We start from the raw sequence: 14,902 nt of genomic DNA, 5'->3' as shown, positions 1-14,902 counted from the left end.
TAAGAAAATTCAGAAGTTTTTAGATTTCCTTATACTTCTTTATAACTCAGTATCTTTATAATCTGAATTACATAATATGGTCACTGCTTAGACAGTCTAAAAATCTTATCTCAGCCCTATTAAAAAGGCATGGTCAAAAATTTTTTTCTTTTTTTTTTTTTTGGTTTTGTTATTTTTTGCAGTACTGGAGATTAAATCCCGAAGCACTCTATCCCTCAGCTACATCCCAGCCTATTAGTTTTTCTTTAGACAGGGTCTCAGCTGTTTGAGGCTGCCTTTAAACTTCATCCAGCCTCACCCTCCAGAGATAGCTCAGATTATAGGCATGTGGCACTGTGCCTGGCTATTTTTTGGTTTTGGTTAGTTTTAACGATAAGAAGAAAGTTAAGGTCAAGATTCATGATTTCATTAAAAGATATATTTTGTTAAAACATCTTAAATATTTATAATATTATAAACTTATAATAACTGTGGCATAGGGATTATTCATATTTAATTACAAAGTGATTTACTAAATAAAGCGCATTTTATTAACTTCACAGAAAGCAAAAGTTGAACAGTGATGAGTGGTTGTTATCCACGTCTTAAGTATCAGAGGACCTAGACTATTTCATGCTTTTGGTGAGGGTCAGGTGTGTTAAATATCAAGGCTCTCTGAAGATACCAAGAGGCCCTTCCAGACAACTGAGGCACTGGGCAGAATGAAGGGGAACCTGAAAACACATTCTGAGACACTTCTGAAAGACATCAGTCATCACAATAATGACAGCCAACATTTAAGGGGCAATAAAATGCTCTAAATGCCATATGAGGAAATTTTATGTATAACCTTAATTATAACAATGCCATACGTTTATTTTTTATTATTCTTTCAAAACTACAGCTCCGAGTACTTATGGTAATTTGTCCAAGGTCACATAGTAGAACTTAAATTAGAAACAAATCTCTTCCTTGTACATAAACCAACTTAAAAATTAAGACATAAAACTTTGAAATTATTAGAAGAAAACATAGGGGAAATTCTTCAAGATACTGGTACAGGTAACAATTTCCTGAGTAGGATTCCAATACCCCAGGAAACAAAAGCAAGAATCAAGAAAAAGAATTATATCAAATTAAAAACCTTCTGCCCGGCAAAGGAAACAATCAACAAAATGAAGAAACAGCCTACAGGGTAGGAGAAAAATCTTGCCAACTATTCATCTGACAGAAGATTAATATCTAGATTATGTAAAGAACTTTAAAAACTTAATATCAAAAGATCAAATAATTTCATAAACAATGGGCAAATGATCTAAACAGATACTTCTCCAAACAAGTATAAACGGCCAATAAGTAAATGAAAAAAATGTTCAGTATCGTTAGCTATCAGGCAAATAAAATAAAAATGACATTAAGATTCCATCTCACCCCCATCAGAATGGTTATTATTTGCGGGAAAAAAAAGTGCTGGTGATGATGTGGTGAAAAAAGAATCCTTCCAGACTGTTGGCAGGGAAATAAATCAGTATAGCCATTACGGAAAACAGTATGGAGGTTCCTAGAAAAACTAAAAATAGAACTACCACATGATCCAATTACACTGTTCCTGGGTATTTAACCAAAGGAAATGAAATAAGCATACAGAAAAGGTATGTCCATATTTACTGTATGTCCATATTTACTGTAGCACAATTCACAATAGCCAACATTCAGAATCAGCCCATGTCCCCATCAGTAGATGAATGGGTAAGGAATATATATTCATCACAAAAATACATGGAGTATTACTGTTATAAAGAAAATTAAAATTGTATCATTTGCAGAAAAATTGATGAAACTAGAGATCATCATGTTAAGATAAGTAAGCTAGACACAGAAATACTGTGTAAGTACCACATATTGTCTCTTGTGTGTGGAAACTGAAACACACACACATACAAAGACTTGAAAGGAGAAGAGGAACAACTAGGGAAGATGATGATCCAGGAGTAGGGGAAGAAAAAGGAGGGCAAAAGAGGGAGAAGGGAAGATGGACACGAATGAAGCATGATACAGGCATGGATAGAAGCATCCCAGGGAGAACCATTACTTTGTACAATTAATATTCATCACTAATATCATAATAAAGATTAAAACCAAATCTGTCTGAGCCCAGGGTCCGATATTTTAATCATTATATTATACCAGGAAGGGTAGGCCTGTGCCTTTTTATAAACCAGGCAATTATCACCTTGAGTAACAGAATGTCTTCTTTGACTGGGTTATTTTCACCAACTCTATAGCAAATGCCTTGCTGTTACCATGCTGTTAAAACTATAGTGATATGTTTATATAAAATCTCGCAAGGTAATTATAATTAAATTCTAAAGTGTCTTATAAATTTCCAGCTATCAGAAAAAGAACTGCAAATTGAAATGTACCAGTTTCTTTTTTAGTCAGTGTATTACAGAACCTTTTAAATAATTTAATTATATGTTTAGGTGCCTCCAGGAATGTTATTCTGGTAAGTAGTATTTTAAGAAAAAAAAACTTGGCTTCATTTTGACAGAAAATAGGTTTTAACTTTTTCTCTTATTCAACCCATATGAATGAAAGCTATGTTACTTACAGAAATGCTGTAGTAGCAAGATTAAATGGATTATAAGAAAAATAAACTCCAAATAAGCACAGTAAGAAAGGATGGGAAGGAGAGAAAAGACCAGAGTTTCTCAGAAATGAGACAAAGGCTGTAAATTGGATTATTTTAATTTTGAAGGCAAACAGGTGACATAGTTTAACAACTTTAAATAAAACCAGACTTACCTTTAGGAGAGCCAAAGCTACATGAAAGATTATGTTCAATCCCTGAAACAGAAAAAAAGAGAGTAAAAATCAATACCTTCACATCTATCATTTTATTGTTTTCCCAAGACTTTCATAAATCTTTAACAAAATTCCTAATTGCTTTCATCTTCATATACAATACTAATTAAATGAGACTTTTTTTAAAAGGTATTTTAGGATGCTTATTAAAGTTTTATGTGTATCTTGTTAATATTCATATAAAGGTATTTTTTTTACAATGAATTATTTTTCTTCTATACATTTCTGCGTTATTTTCCTGTGTCCAAAGATTGTGAAGGTCATTTCTTGCTCAAGATAGTAAAATGACAGTGAGGTCTAAAATTATTAACTGAAATTCCTGAGCCTGCTTGGACATTCAGGTGTCGCAGTTAAACTATCAGGAGCAAATGAAATGAAATAAGATTATGTTCCTAATGAGCTGATTAATTGCACAGGAGGAGCTGTAAGTATCACATGGGAATTCCAATATTGTTCTTAGTGTTTTGTTGCTTTCATGCTGGCTTTCAAGTATTATTTTTTCAACCACAAGTGGTAATTAGGGACTATCTGCCAGACTTGTTTTTCCTTTTCTTTCCTGAAAACCAGAACATTGCATCATTAGCAATAAAAAGAGTAAACAGCTTATGGAGAAGCCATATTGGAGCCGAGATGTGAACTCTGGGTTCTGCCCATGACTCTGAAGAGATGTTGAGCTATTAAATTCAAGAGATAGGAAATCTTATGTGTTTAAGACAAAAGAATCAGAAACAAGGCTGCTATGGAATGCACTGTTTCCCTACCATGAAAGTCATCATACATGAGAAGAAATGTCTGGTGACATTTACACCAAACAGTCTGGTGCAATGTGTATAGAGGGTAATTATTTGATGAGCTGCAGTAGCGATCTTAAAATTTTCCTAAGCCACCATTTACTTAATCTTCCATTGTTAACTTTATTTTCTGTAGATACTTCCATGATCTAACCTCTGCCTAGTTGATCTAAAATGTCTCTAATTTTATTTTTAAGTTTTTTTCAGTACTGGAGATGTAAAAAAAAATTTTTTTAAAATTTTGAGACAGGCTCACTCTATGTCACTCATTATGTTACCCAGGCTGGGCTTGAACTTGCAATCCTCCTGCCTCAGCCTCTCAGAGTATTGAGATTACAGGCATGTGTTATCACCCATGGTTTGAAAAGTACTTTTAAAAGAAAAAATGTCAGATGTGTCCCAGATGCTTCCTCTTTTCAGGAACATGTAATCTCTAGCAAGTTATTATTGATGGGTAAACAAGTGTACTTGGTAGGACTCAAAGGTCTAAAAAGGTTAAAAAAAATATTGAGTGAAAAATAACTCAGTATTTTGTTATGGCCATTTATTTATAGAATAAAGTCTAAATTCTATGCATTTGTAATACAAGTACAAAATAATAAACAAGAACAAACATTCATGGAGTACTCTGTATATGCCAGATCTGAGTTAACTGCATTAAATAATCCTTACTTCATTGCACAACAACCATAAACTCCACTTTATACACAAAGAAATTCAGATTTATAGAAATCTAAATAGATCTTCTAAGGTCACAAAGCTAGCAAGTATAGACCCAGGAGTTTAACCTCAACAACCTAACTCTAAAAGTCACCATTGAACCTAAATTAAAGAGGGCCTAGTGCTTAAGTAAATGCTGTAGTTTGGAGTGTACAGGTCCCAAAGGGCCATGTGAGAGAAGCTTGCTCCCTAAGGAGGCACCACTGGGAGCTAGTAGAGCCTTCAGGAGAAGATGGGGCCTAGTGGAGGTCTTTAGAGAACTCGGAAAGTGAACTGAAGGTGACGGTGGCACCCTGATCTCGTTCCCTTTCTAGCTTTCACTTCCTAGCCATGAGGTGAGTGGTTTCATTCTACCACACACCCCTCTCATGACGTGCTGCCTCTCCCAAAGCAACAGGGCCCATTGCTGGGTGCAACCTCTAAAACTGTGAGCCACAGCAAACCTTTTCTCTTTGTAAGTTGATTATCTCAGGTATTTGTTAAAGTAACAGAATGCTAACACAATGAATACATGAGTAATTCCCTTTTTTGAGTACTATTTAATGTGTTCTCTAGTTCCTAGAGGGTTAAAGTGATTCCCTCCATTTAAATAAGAACAAATTTTCAGAGCAGAGTAGAAAGATAGCAAATAGATGGCTTTAACCAAACTTGATTTTATTGTCTCCAGATTGAGAAAACAAAAAGTAGGATATGAGGCAATAAAAACCTAGTTTTCTGTAGAAAGAAAGGGTCGCCACCTTCCACCTTCCTCCAAAAACAACAGACTGAGATCAGCCTTGTGTGCACGAAGAAGTAGTTCCTTGACCGATTTGGATACTGCTGTTTCAAAGTTCAGTCACAGTCTAGCAATAGCTTTGCCTTAAGGAACATTTCTAAGTAATTGCCCCAAATTAAGTAATTGCTCCGAAGTGCAGATCGAGGTGTTCCTGAGTAGGCCAACTCCTGAGCACCCACAATCCTGCATAAAATGAAGGCTGACAGTAGAGCACTCTCTGAAACAAAGACGCTGAACATTTTGGCTTTGATGAGCAGGCAATCGTGGGTTCAGAGGGAACAAGCTGTCAAAAAACTGCTGACAGCCCTGAGAACAAATGCTGAAAGGTAGTACCAAAAAGTGCCAAACATACATCAGCACCTGCGACCTTGGGGATTAAAATAAAATGGAAAAAATAGTATGTGGAAATGGAAATCCTGGCAACAAGGAAATAAGAAATGATCGAATCCAGAGTGGCCAAGACAACTGGAGCTGGCTCACAGACAAAGCCAGAGGAAACTGTATGCTGCCCTTTCCGACCCACGCAAAACAGGATATACCAGCCTAGGAAGTGGTAATGACTAAGTGAGACAGCATATGAAAACACAGCAAAGAAACTGTGCATTTGGTAAATATTTAACAAATGCTAGCAATTACTATTAGGTTCATGTATTTATCGGCTACTATCTCTAGTATTTTTTTTCACTCAAGCCCATGAACAACTCTATGGCATACGTGTTATTGTCACCATTTTAGAGATGAGAAAACTGGGGCTCAGAGATATCACACTGTTAATAAATGATAAAGCCAGGATTAGAATTTGTCAGGATTAGGTTTGTCAGACCAAAACAAATTCCTGCTCTTTAGACTAATTTCTTCTCGATTGTTTATCCAAGAAAACTTCGGTCAGATATCTGTGATAAATTTAAAGATGTTCATAATTCTCCCACTGAGAGTTAGGGTTTCTGTCCTATCTACTGAATCTAGGCACCTATTCTACTACTCTGACTCACAGAAGATGGCAAAAGGGATGCCATGCCAGTGACTGGGCTGACAGCTTCAACGGCCGATAGCGTGGATCACTCCCTCTTGAAAGATAGCTCCCATATAAGAAATACTTAGACCCTCATGCTCTAAGGGCCAAGAGGCAAGAGTCACTGGGGCAGAGGGGAGACCCAAGGGCTGCAAAGGGGCTGGATATGTGAGTGGACTCATCCTGGAAGCCAATCAGGTGGGCTAGCTGATGCCTTGTGGGTCAAAAATGACCCATACAGTAGAACCTGCCCCAAATAACCCAACTCATCAGATCATGAAGAAAACACATGGAAATTTTTAATTTTCAAAAATTTATTTTGAAAATAATTTTAGATTTAGAAAAATAAAAAAAGATTTCTAGAATAGCTGCATGCCTTTCTACTTTCACCAAGTCAACATCATATATAACAGTACAATGATCACGACTAAGAAACCAGCATTAAACTTTTGTCAGACACTTCACTAATGTCTTTTTTCTGGTCCAAGATGAAGCTGGATCATTCTTTGAATTTAGTTGTCATATCTTCCTCATCTCCCTTCATCTGAGACAGTTTTCAGCCTTTCTCTTTCAATGGCCTTGACACTTTTCAATAGTGCTGGCCGTTACTCTGCAGGATGTACCTAAATTTGATCTGCCTGATATCTTCTTATAGTTGTTTGAATTATGTATTTTGGCACAAATATCAAGAAATAACACTGCTTTTCTCAGCATATACCATCAGAAGGCTACATAACATCAACATGTCTCACCTAAAAATCTGTTTTTAAAGCCAATCTTGATGTATTTTGCTATACACAAGTAACAAAAACCAAACCCATCTTTTAGGATGGCTAAATAGTGGAATTTGGTGGAATAACATGTAAAAGGATGTTTGGGTTTTTAGACATTTTTCTCCATGTCCACTAGAAGGCAGCATTGTAGCACTGAAAAATCAAGCAAGAGCGTTTCAGCTATGGCTGGGAAAGAGCATATTCCCTCCCCTATTTAAGAGTTGGAAGCCCGGCACGGCAGTGCACGCCTACAATCCCAGCACTGAGGAAGCTGCGGTAGGAGGATCACTGCAAGTTCAAGGCCAGCATGGGCTGCAAAGTGAGTTCAAGGTCAGCCTGAAATACACAGTGAAACCCTGTCTTGAAAAAAAAAATAGTAGAAATAGCCATGGAGATGACAAACTAGTCTTATAAAATATATAAAAATTGGGTAAATCCCACCCTTTCTTTCCCCCATTTTATCATATATTTTTCATTTTTATTTTAGTTTCTTTATTAAACAGTTTTCATGAATAATTAGTGAATTGACAAGTTCCAGAACAGAGAGGATGAGTGATCAGCAGGCAGTCAGCACCTCTCCCGCAGGGGTTCCTGCTCCCACCAGCCCACCTCTCTTCACGACCTCCGCTCGCGGAGAAGGGAAAGGTGGGTTCTTCTCAGGAAATCCTCTGACACTAACCTGAACCTGTGGAGTGCATTAGCTGATGTTCCTTCTATTAGCAAATCCTTCCCTCTCACCCAGCTACTCCCCTCCTCCTCTGGGTCTGCACTTCGATGCTTAGGGCTCTGGGAAGCCTTTCTTGGCCTTCCCTTGCTGAGTGAGTACTCCTTAGTAGTGGCCTGTAAAATTCCAGGCTGCAGTTGTGTCACTTACTTGTTACCAGTCTCCAGTTCCCGGCACCGTGTATGAGGCCAGAACCTGCCTGGGTCAGGCTAGCTGCTCAGTGTTAGCTGAATGACGTTATTCAATGAACGAAATCATCGAGAACAAAGAAACACATCGTTGATGAAAATTAAAAATCAGTACTGTTCAAAGTAATTTCTTTCTACAGTTTGTTGATACTAACTACATACTTTTTCTTTCTTTTGGGTTTTCAGGTTATTTGATAACCATATTAACAAATTCCCTCTATGTGAGTAGTAAACTCAAACTCAGACAAATTATCTTTTACCTTCTTCTGCCCTAGATGGGAAAGGTTCACTTCTCCTTTCCAAATCTGAAAAGTAGGGTATATTGCACCAAGCTAATCTGCTCTGAAAAACAAAGCCAATCACACATTAATCACAGTCTTCAGAGACGAGCACAGTCTATTTTAAGCACTTCCAATACAGAAGCAGGCGAAACAAAATGCTCAAGAACTTGTGGTCAAATATATGGTTTAGAGGCTTTCAAACCTCGAAGTGTTACATAATTTTGTTTAGAAACAGGTAAGGAGTGCAGCAAAGGCTGTACCGACACAGACACCCCGGTGATGCTGTGCATTCTAAGTCTCACTCCTCCAGGCCGAGGTCAGGCTGACGAGCCAGGAATGAGTACATTTATCTTTAGGGACCCTCTCTCTTCTGTCCTCATCCAGTCTATTGGGGTTAGTGAATCTTCAACACCAGGGACAGCAGAGATAGAAGTGATATAAGAGAAAAACACCAGAAGACACTATCTGAGACAAGTCCAATCGTATAAACAGTTCCACCACTGCCCACCATGTCCCTGTGAAGGTATAAGAAAAAGTTAGTAATTACATGAACTCACAATTTTGTTTTTAAACACCAGCTTGGAGCAGGTCAACCCTCTCTTCCACCTTCTGTCCATTCCCTGACACCCAAAGGCATTAGCCATCTGATTCACATAAAAATGCAAATGCAAACTTTAAGAATCACGTTATACTTTGGGATCAGCCCAAGAGCCTAAGCTGTTTTTCTGCCTCAGAGATCTAGCATCTTTCTGCCGAGAATGGAAGACTCAGGGCCATAACCACTTCACAGCAGCCATTACATGTGAGCCTCAGTTGCTATAATCCATACAGCACAGTATTCCAAAGAACCTCCAAGTAGTGCTTCATTGAACTGTAACAATATCTGTCAGGTATAGAAGCCACTATTTATACCAGCATTTTACAAAGGAAACTCAAGTGCACTAGGTGATTTACCCGAGTTCCCAGAATTAGCACTCTTTTTCCATTAAACTAGTGCTTCTCAACCATGGCTACTTATTAGAATCACTTGGAAGCTTTTATAACCCATGGCCACAGGAACTCCACTTCAGAACAAATGAAAAATTTCTCAGGGCTAGAGTGGGAGCACTTGTATTTTTAAGAACTCCCTGGCTGTTGCTATCATACCAGACTGAGAACAGAGCATTAGGAATTTTCAGGTCAACTGTACACTAGAATCCAAAAACTTTAATAACACCCTGACAACTAATCTGACTGCTGAGAGTGGAGCTCAGCCTCTTCTGGTGATTCTAAGATAAAGCCAAGTGTGGACATCACTAACGCCTTCAACAAGCAGCTTTAAATTCTCTGAAGTCTCCTTATAGTTAGTACTTTATATTTAAAATGTTTCCAAATGCCGCCTATACAAAGTTCTTAAGGTCAAACATCAAAATTGTTACTAAAATAAAGCGTATGGTATTATTACTAAACAATTACTAAATGTAATTGTTGTACTATAGAATCTAGCTGAAAATTGCAGAAATCTGTTGTTCTAAAAGCCAAGCTGGTGGCACATACCTGTAATCCCAGCACTCGGGAGGCTGAGGCAGGAGAATTACTGTGAGTTCAAGGCCAGCCTGAACTACATAGTGAGACCCTGCCTCAAAAAAAAAAAAAAAAAAAAAAAAGGGGGGGGGGGGGGGGGGGCGGGATAAAGCCTAATATTAAACAGTCTGGAAGTTTACTGTAGAATTTTAGTAATATACTACATACAAACTTTCCTTTTAAAGAGAAAAAAAACCCCAAAATTTCATAGAATAGGAGGGTAACAATGGTTAATACATTGCATATTGTTATCTTTAAATTAGTTATTCACAGTACAAGATATTAACATTTAATTGTCCAAACAATGTTAGCACAAACCTTTCTTTTCAATGAAGTAAGAGAAATTACTATTATAACTATCTTAACTATCATATATATAGTTTTTTTTTTTTTGCTTTTCCCTTCCCTTTCTCCATCCCCCATCCCAATTTCTCTTTCCTTTTGAAATTTCTTCCCATCTCACAATATCTATGGTACATTTTGAATCTTATTTACTCTTTCAGCTTCTCACACTAGGGAGACAGTATGATGTTTTACATATATGCATCTGGTTTATTTCACTTACGAGTATGGTCTCGAGTTGCATCCATTTACCTATAATAGTCTCCAGTTTATCCTTCTTTATGGCTGAGTAGTACTCCATTGTTTAAAAAGACCATATCTTTTTTATCCATTTCTTGGTTGATGGGCATTTGGGTTGTTTCCAAGATCTAGCTATTATAAACTGTGCTGCTATAAACATGGGTGCACATATATCACTGGTACACACCAGTCTTTCAGAAGATCAGCATCACAGCTCTGTTTCTCCCTTAAAGTGTGTCAACCTCTCTGTACATAAGATTACTGAGTAATACAGTGAGGAATCCTGGTTAGAATACCAAAGGGCATTTGTTAGAAGTTCAGATTCCTGGGGGTTGGGGATTTAGCTCAGCGGCACAGCGCCTTCCTGGCAAGCGCAAGGTCGTGAGTTCGATTCCCGGTACCGGAAAATAAATAAATAAATAAATGAATAAAAATTTTTTAAAAATCTAACTAGTTCCTTTTAATAAAAAGAAAAAGTTCAGATTCCTGCATCCCACCATGGAACACTGGGACTCAATAAGACCAAGATGTGCATGGACTCTGTGATGTGTTTTAGTGCCTCCTACTCCACTCTGTAGATTCTAATAACAAAGATAGCTTAGGAACCTCTAGTTTCCATGTTTTAAGAGTTAGAAGTCAAAGGAGAAAAAGTTAGAACATCAGTATATGTCAAATTGAGGAAGGTTTTATGCAAGTGAATTCATTCCAAGTGACTATTTCATGGGCTGTCATTCTGCCTGCACCCATACAGCTCATTTCACTGAAATCACATAGGGTGAAAGCCATCAGTGAACTCTTTATGCTTATTTGCAGAGTTTCCTCCTGTTTCTCTGAGACCCCACTTCCTTCCTAAGGATAGCCAACTGATCGGAAGCTCAGCTCAAGGTAGCCAACTCCTTGAAACATCTCCTGGCTCCAATCTCTCCAAGAGACTTACTAATATCAGTTTATGTTCTCACAATTCCCTGTCCTGATGTCTTCCATTAGTGTTACTGCCACAGTCACCCAGTGTCACTTAGATTTTATGCATGTCCATCTCTCCCACAAGACGGAAAACCCTTCAGACCAGGGACCTTATTTTACTGCTCTTGACAACCTCAGAACCAATTCACAGTTAGACATATAATAATTTCCAACTAATTAACTTGAAAAATTAATTTAATTGAGTTGACCCTATTATCTAGGTGAATGGAAATTGGAAAGCTTTCAATTCCAGGGAGAATAATCCAGCCTTTAAGTTTCTCAATGACTTGAAGTGAGTTACAAAAGATCAAGGCACTGTTTTCCAAAATTCAATGAGCTTTCTTTCTTCCCACTTTTTTTTTTAAACAAAGACCAAACAGGCATCCAAGGCAAGCTGAAGAATTAGTAGGAAAGACCCAAGAATTTTAAGCATTTAACATCAGAATATATTAATTTACTGAATAAAGGTCAACCTATGATCTGCCTGCAGCTCAGGTTGACCTGTAGTGTAGAGACAGGTCTTAGTGCATGACTTCACTTGAAAAGTAAAGATTTATAATCCAGTATTCCAGAGGTGAAACATGAAGATAGGTTAGATTACAGCCTGCCTCTGACTTTGTGTCTCATTTATAAGAAGTGGCATCTGGCTTTTTCCTAAGACCAAGTTTCTGTTTTATAATGTAGGATGGTTCTGATTCTTACTTTGTCTAGCTGCCATCCTGACAGCCCACTTAATTCTCCAGGCCTGCTTAGGCCAGACTCTTGCTATTACCCTTCTCTAGAAATGAGGCCGTGCCTTTAAATATTATCCCTTTCCCTGGGCCTTTGAAACGTCACTGGACCTGTCTTCCATTCTGAACACAGCCATCTCCCGTGCTCCCTAGACTCACGCCTGCTCCTCAGTTGGCTCCCAGGGTGACCCCATCAAGTCCCAAGGCTTCAAATACACAGAAGAGATGGACACTTCCCATATTAACATCTTTAGCCTCAGTTTTCCCACAAAATTTCTTTGCTTCCAATCTTTCCACCTCAGTTATTGGCAACGGATTCTTCTAAATACTCTAGCAAAAGTTTCTGAAATCATCTTTTCTCTCACAACCCACAATCAGTTCATCAGCAGATGCCAGCCCCAGTTCAGCCGTCCTTTATTCAACTAGGCCAAGCCTCCATCGCCTCTTGCCCTGGGTTGACAGAATAGTGTCCCTCATCCTACTCTTGGCTCTGCATATTTATTCTTCACATAGTGGCCAGAGTGACCTTTTCAAAACAGACACCAGCTGGATACACTGGCACATGCCTATAGTCCCAGCTGCTCAGGAGGCTGAGGCAGGAGGATCACGTGAGACCAGGAGTTCAGTGCCAGCCTAGGCAACACGGTGAGTCCCCATATCTTAAAGGGGGTTGAGGGGCAGAAAGGAGGGAGATACCAGGTCAATTTCTCTGCTCAAACTTCTTTCCCACTTATATATTATGAGTTTCATTAGGTCAGGAGCTTAGACGGACTGATTTCACTATTCGTTCCCACAACACCTTGTGGCACACTGTAGTGTTAAGTAAACAGTTTTCAAAGAATGAATGAAAGTACAAGAGAGGGATGTAAGTGACATAGGTGGGGCCCAAAGGTAGAAAGTATACTCCTTGGGGAGACTGGGAAAGGCTTTGCTTACAAAGCAATGGATGTTTACAAAGCAGTGGATGCTTAGATAGATTCTGAGGAGGGAACACAAAGCCGAGTTAAAGTGTTGGGAGGAAAAAAGTGTGAAGCAAGAGCATAGCACCTGTACGGGGAAAGAGGAATGTGGCTGTCCACACACTCCGGAGCTGCACGTGTCCAGACGGCTGCAAGGAGAGAGCGCACGCGCGGAGAGAAGACACGGAGCCGCAGGCTTGCTGGCTCCCCTGGTCCCCTAACTCTCCGGATCTCAGTTCCAGTCTCTATCAGCTCGACAGGCACCTGGACAACGTAACGCAAGTTTCACTTCCCTTGAAGGCTAACTTACTTCTTGCCTTCATCCCTCCCTGAAGAGGCAGCAGAGTGCACTGGGTACAGTGTGACATGGACTCTGGAGCCAGGCCTTGAGCTCTGCATAAGCTTTTTTGCCTCCTTCTAACTGCAGAGCTCAGAACAAGCATTTCAAACTGGGGACCTCAGTTGCATCATAAACAGCACCTGTCTCCCAGGGTTGTGACGAGCATTAAATGGGTTACTAGACATAAGGCACATCGTAAAGCTGGTACGTTTTTAGGTTGAAGTCCCCAAACTGAATTCAGAATTGCTATGAGAAATGTCAGTAATGGAAGAACCTTAGAAACCCTCTACATAATTTGATAAAGGCAGGCCTGTATAATTCTTGTCTAAGATCCTAGGGAAAAAAATCCTGTCTTTTCCAACTTGATCATATCAGTAACTCAGTCTGAAAGGGAAATGATTAGGCTATTATGAAAGTGGGAAGTTAAAGGTAGGTAATACCTTAGGAGAAATACCTAAAAGAACAATAAACTTTAAAAATGGAAAGAGAAGAGTTTTATAGTGTTTGATTCTATAAAATGATAGGAATTGACTAATTTAGCCTTTGGCATTTTTTTCCTTAATTACTAGTTGGTGTTTAAAAGTGATTCAGTAAAACAGGGCTCCCTGCACAGATGACACAGGAAGTGCGACATCAATAGGTATCTAAAAGTCCCTATTAGACCATGCAAAAACGCTGAGCTGGATAGGATCTTGGTAGGTATAACCATTTAGGCCTCTGGGTGCCAACCCCAACCACAGAAAACAGATACTGATGATGATGATAATAAAAATAATAATAATGAATTCTAAGGAGATTTTGGAAAAGATAACCAGGAAGCCAATATCCCTCCTTTTCAATGCTTACTGGCTTCACTGTGGGTATCTGCCTCACGTCTAACTTGTACCCATTTTGCTAAATGTACATTTGCTTCCTTTTGCCATAGTGTAAATTTATTTTGTTGGTACTACACTCAAAGAAAACGGAGAACACCTGAACACAATTTCTCATGTTATTGAGGATGCTTTTGAAAGTATCCTTTTCAAGGTTAAAGAGTCTTAACTCCTTTAATCTGTCTCCATAGGTATCAACTTCAAATTCTTTCTGTTGTTGTTCACCTAGGAATTCTCTTTAATGCCAATAAATCCTTTAACAACAAAAACCAGTAATAAACAGAAGTAGAAGAAATTTTGTAGGACAGGCCCAAATAATATAGACTACTAATAAGAACTACCTACTAAAAGTATTGACTTTAAGCACCAATACTCAACTGCCTATTCCTGCTTGGACCCTGATATCAGCCATAGTTCTTATGAATTTACTTCCATGTTTATGTAAGTTCTCCTCTTTTAAGCTTTCCTCTTTTAAGGAGTGTTGCCTAATTTACTTGTAATGTACCTTCCAAGTCAAACAACTCAAGATTACTTATGATTTAGCTATACTAGAAGTGTAATTCCTTAATTTTGCTTCAAAATATCCACTAATTGAATAGGTTTACAGACACGTAGCAGTCTTTAAATTCTAGTTCACTACTGTGGGGTGTGGTGGCGCACACCTGCAATCCCAGCACTCAGGAGGCTGAGGCAGGAGGATCATTGCAAGTTCGAGACCAGCCTGGGATACAAAGTGAGCTCAAGGCCAGCCTGAACTGCATAGCAAGACCTTGTCTCAAGAAGA

At 38.6% G+C, this 14,902-nt stretch overlaps 1 protein-coding gene across 3 annotated transcripts in view; it reads right to left on the bottom strand.

The window, feature by feature from the left end:
* The window catches only part of Rabgap1l (RAB GTPase activating protein 1-like), a 598,504-nt gene that overhangs the window by 183,399 nt on the left and 400,203 nt on the right, over positions 1-14,902 (bottom strand). For all 3 annotated transcript variants that reach the window (XM_005374884.2, XM_005374886.2, XM_005374887.2), the window contains one exon: positions 2,785-2,826. In XM_005374884.2, coding sequence (XP_005374941.1) covers positions 2,785-2,826 — 42 coding nt within the window. The remainder of the gene's footprint in view (positions 1-2,784; positions 2,827-14,902) is intronic.

This window comes from Chinchilla lanigera, unplaced genomic scaffold (assembly GCF_000276665.1).
Source record: "Chinchilla lanigera isolate Chin_1 unplaced genomic scaffold, ChiLan1.0 scaffold00005, whole genome shotgun sequence".
NCBI lineage: Eukaryota > Metazoa > Chordata > Mammalia > Rodentia > Chinchillidae > Chinchilla > Chinchilla lanigera.
Note: the sequence above shows the minus strand (reverse complement) of the source record. Positions and strands in the feature narration are given on the sequence as shown.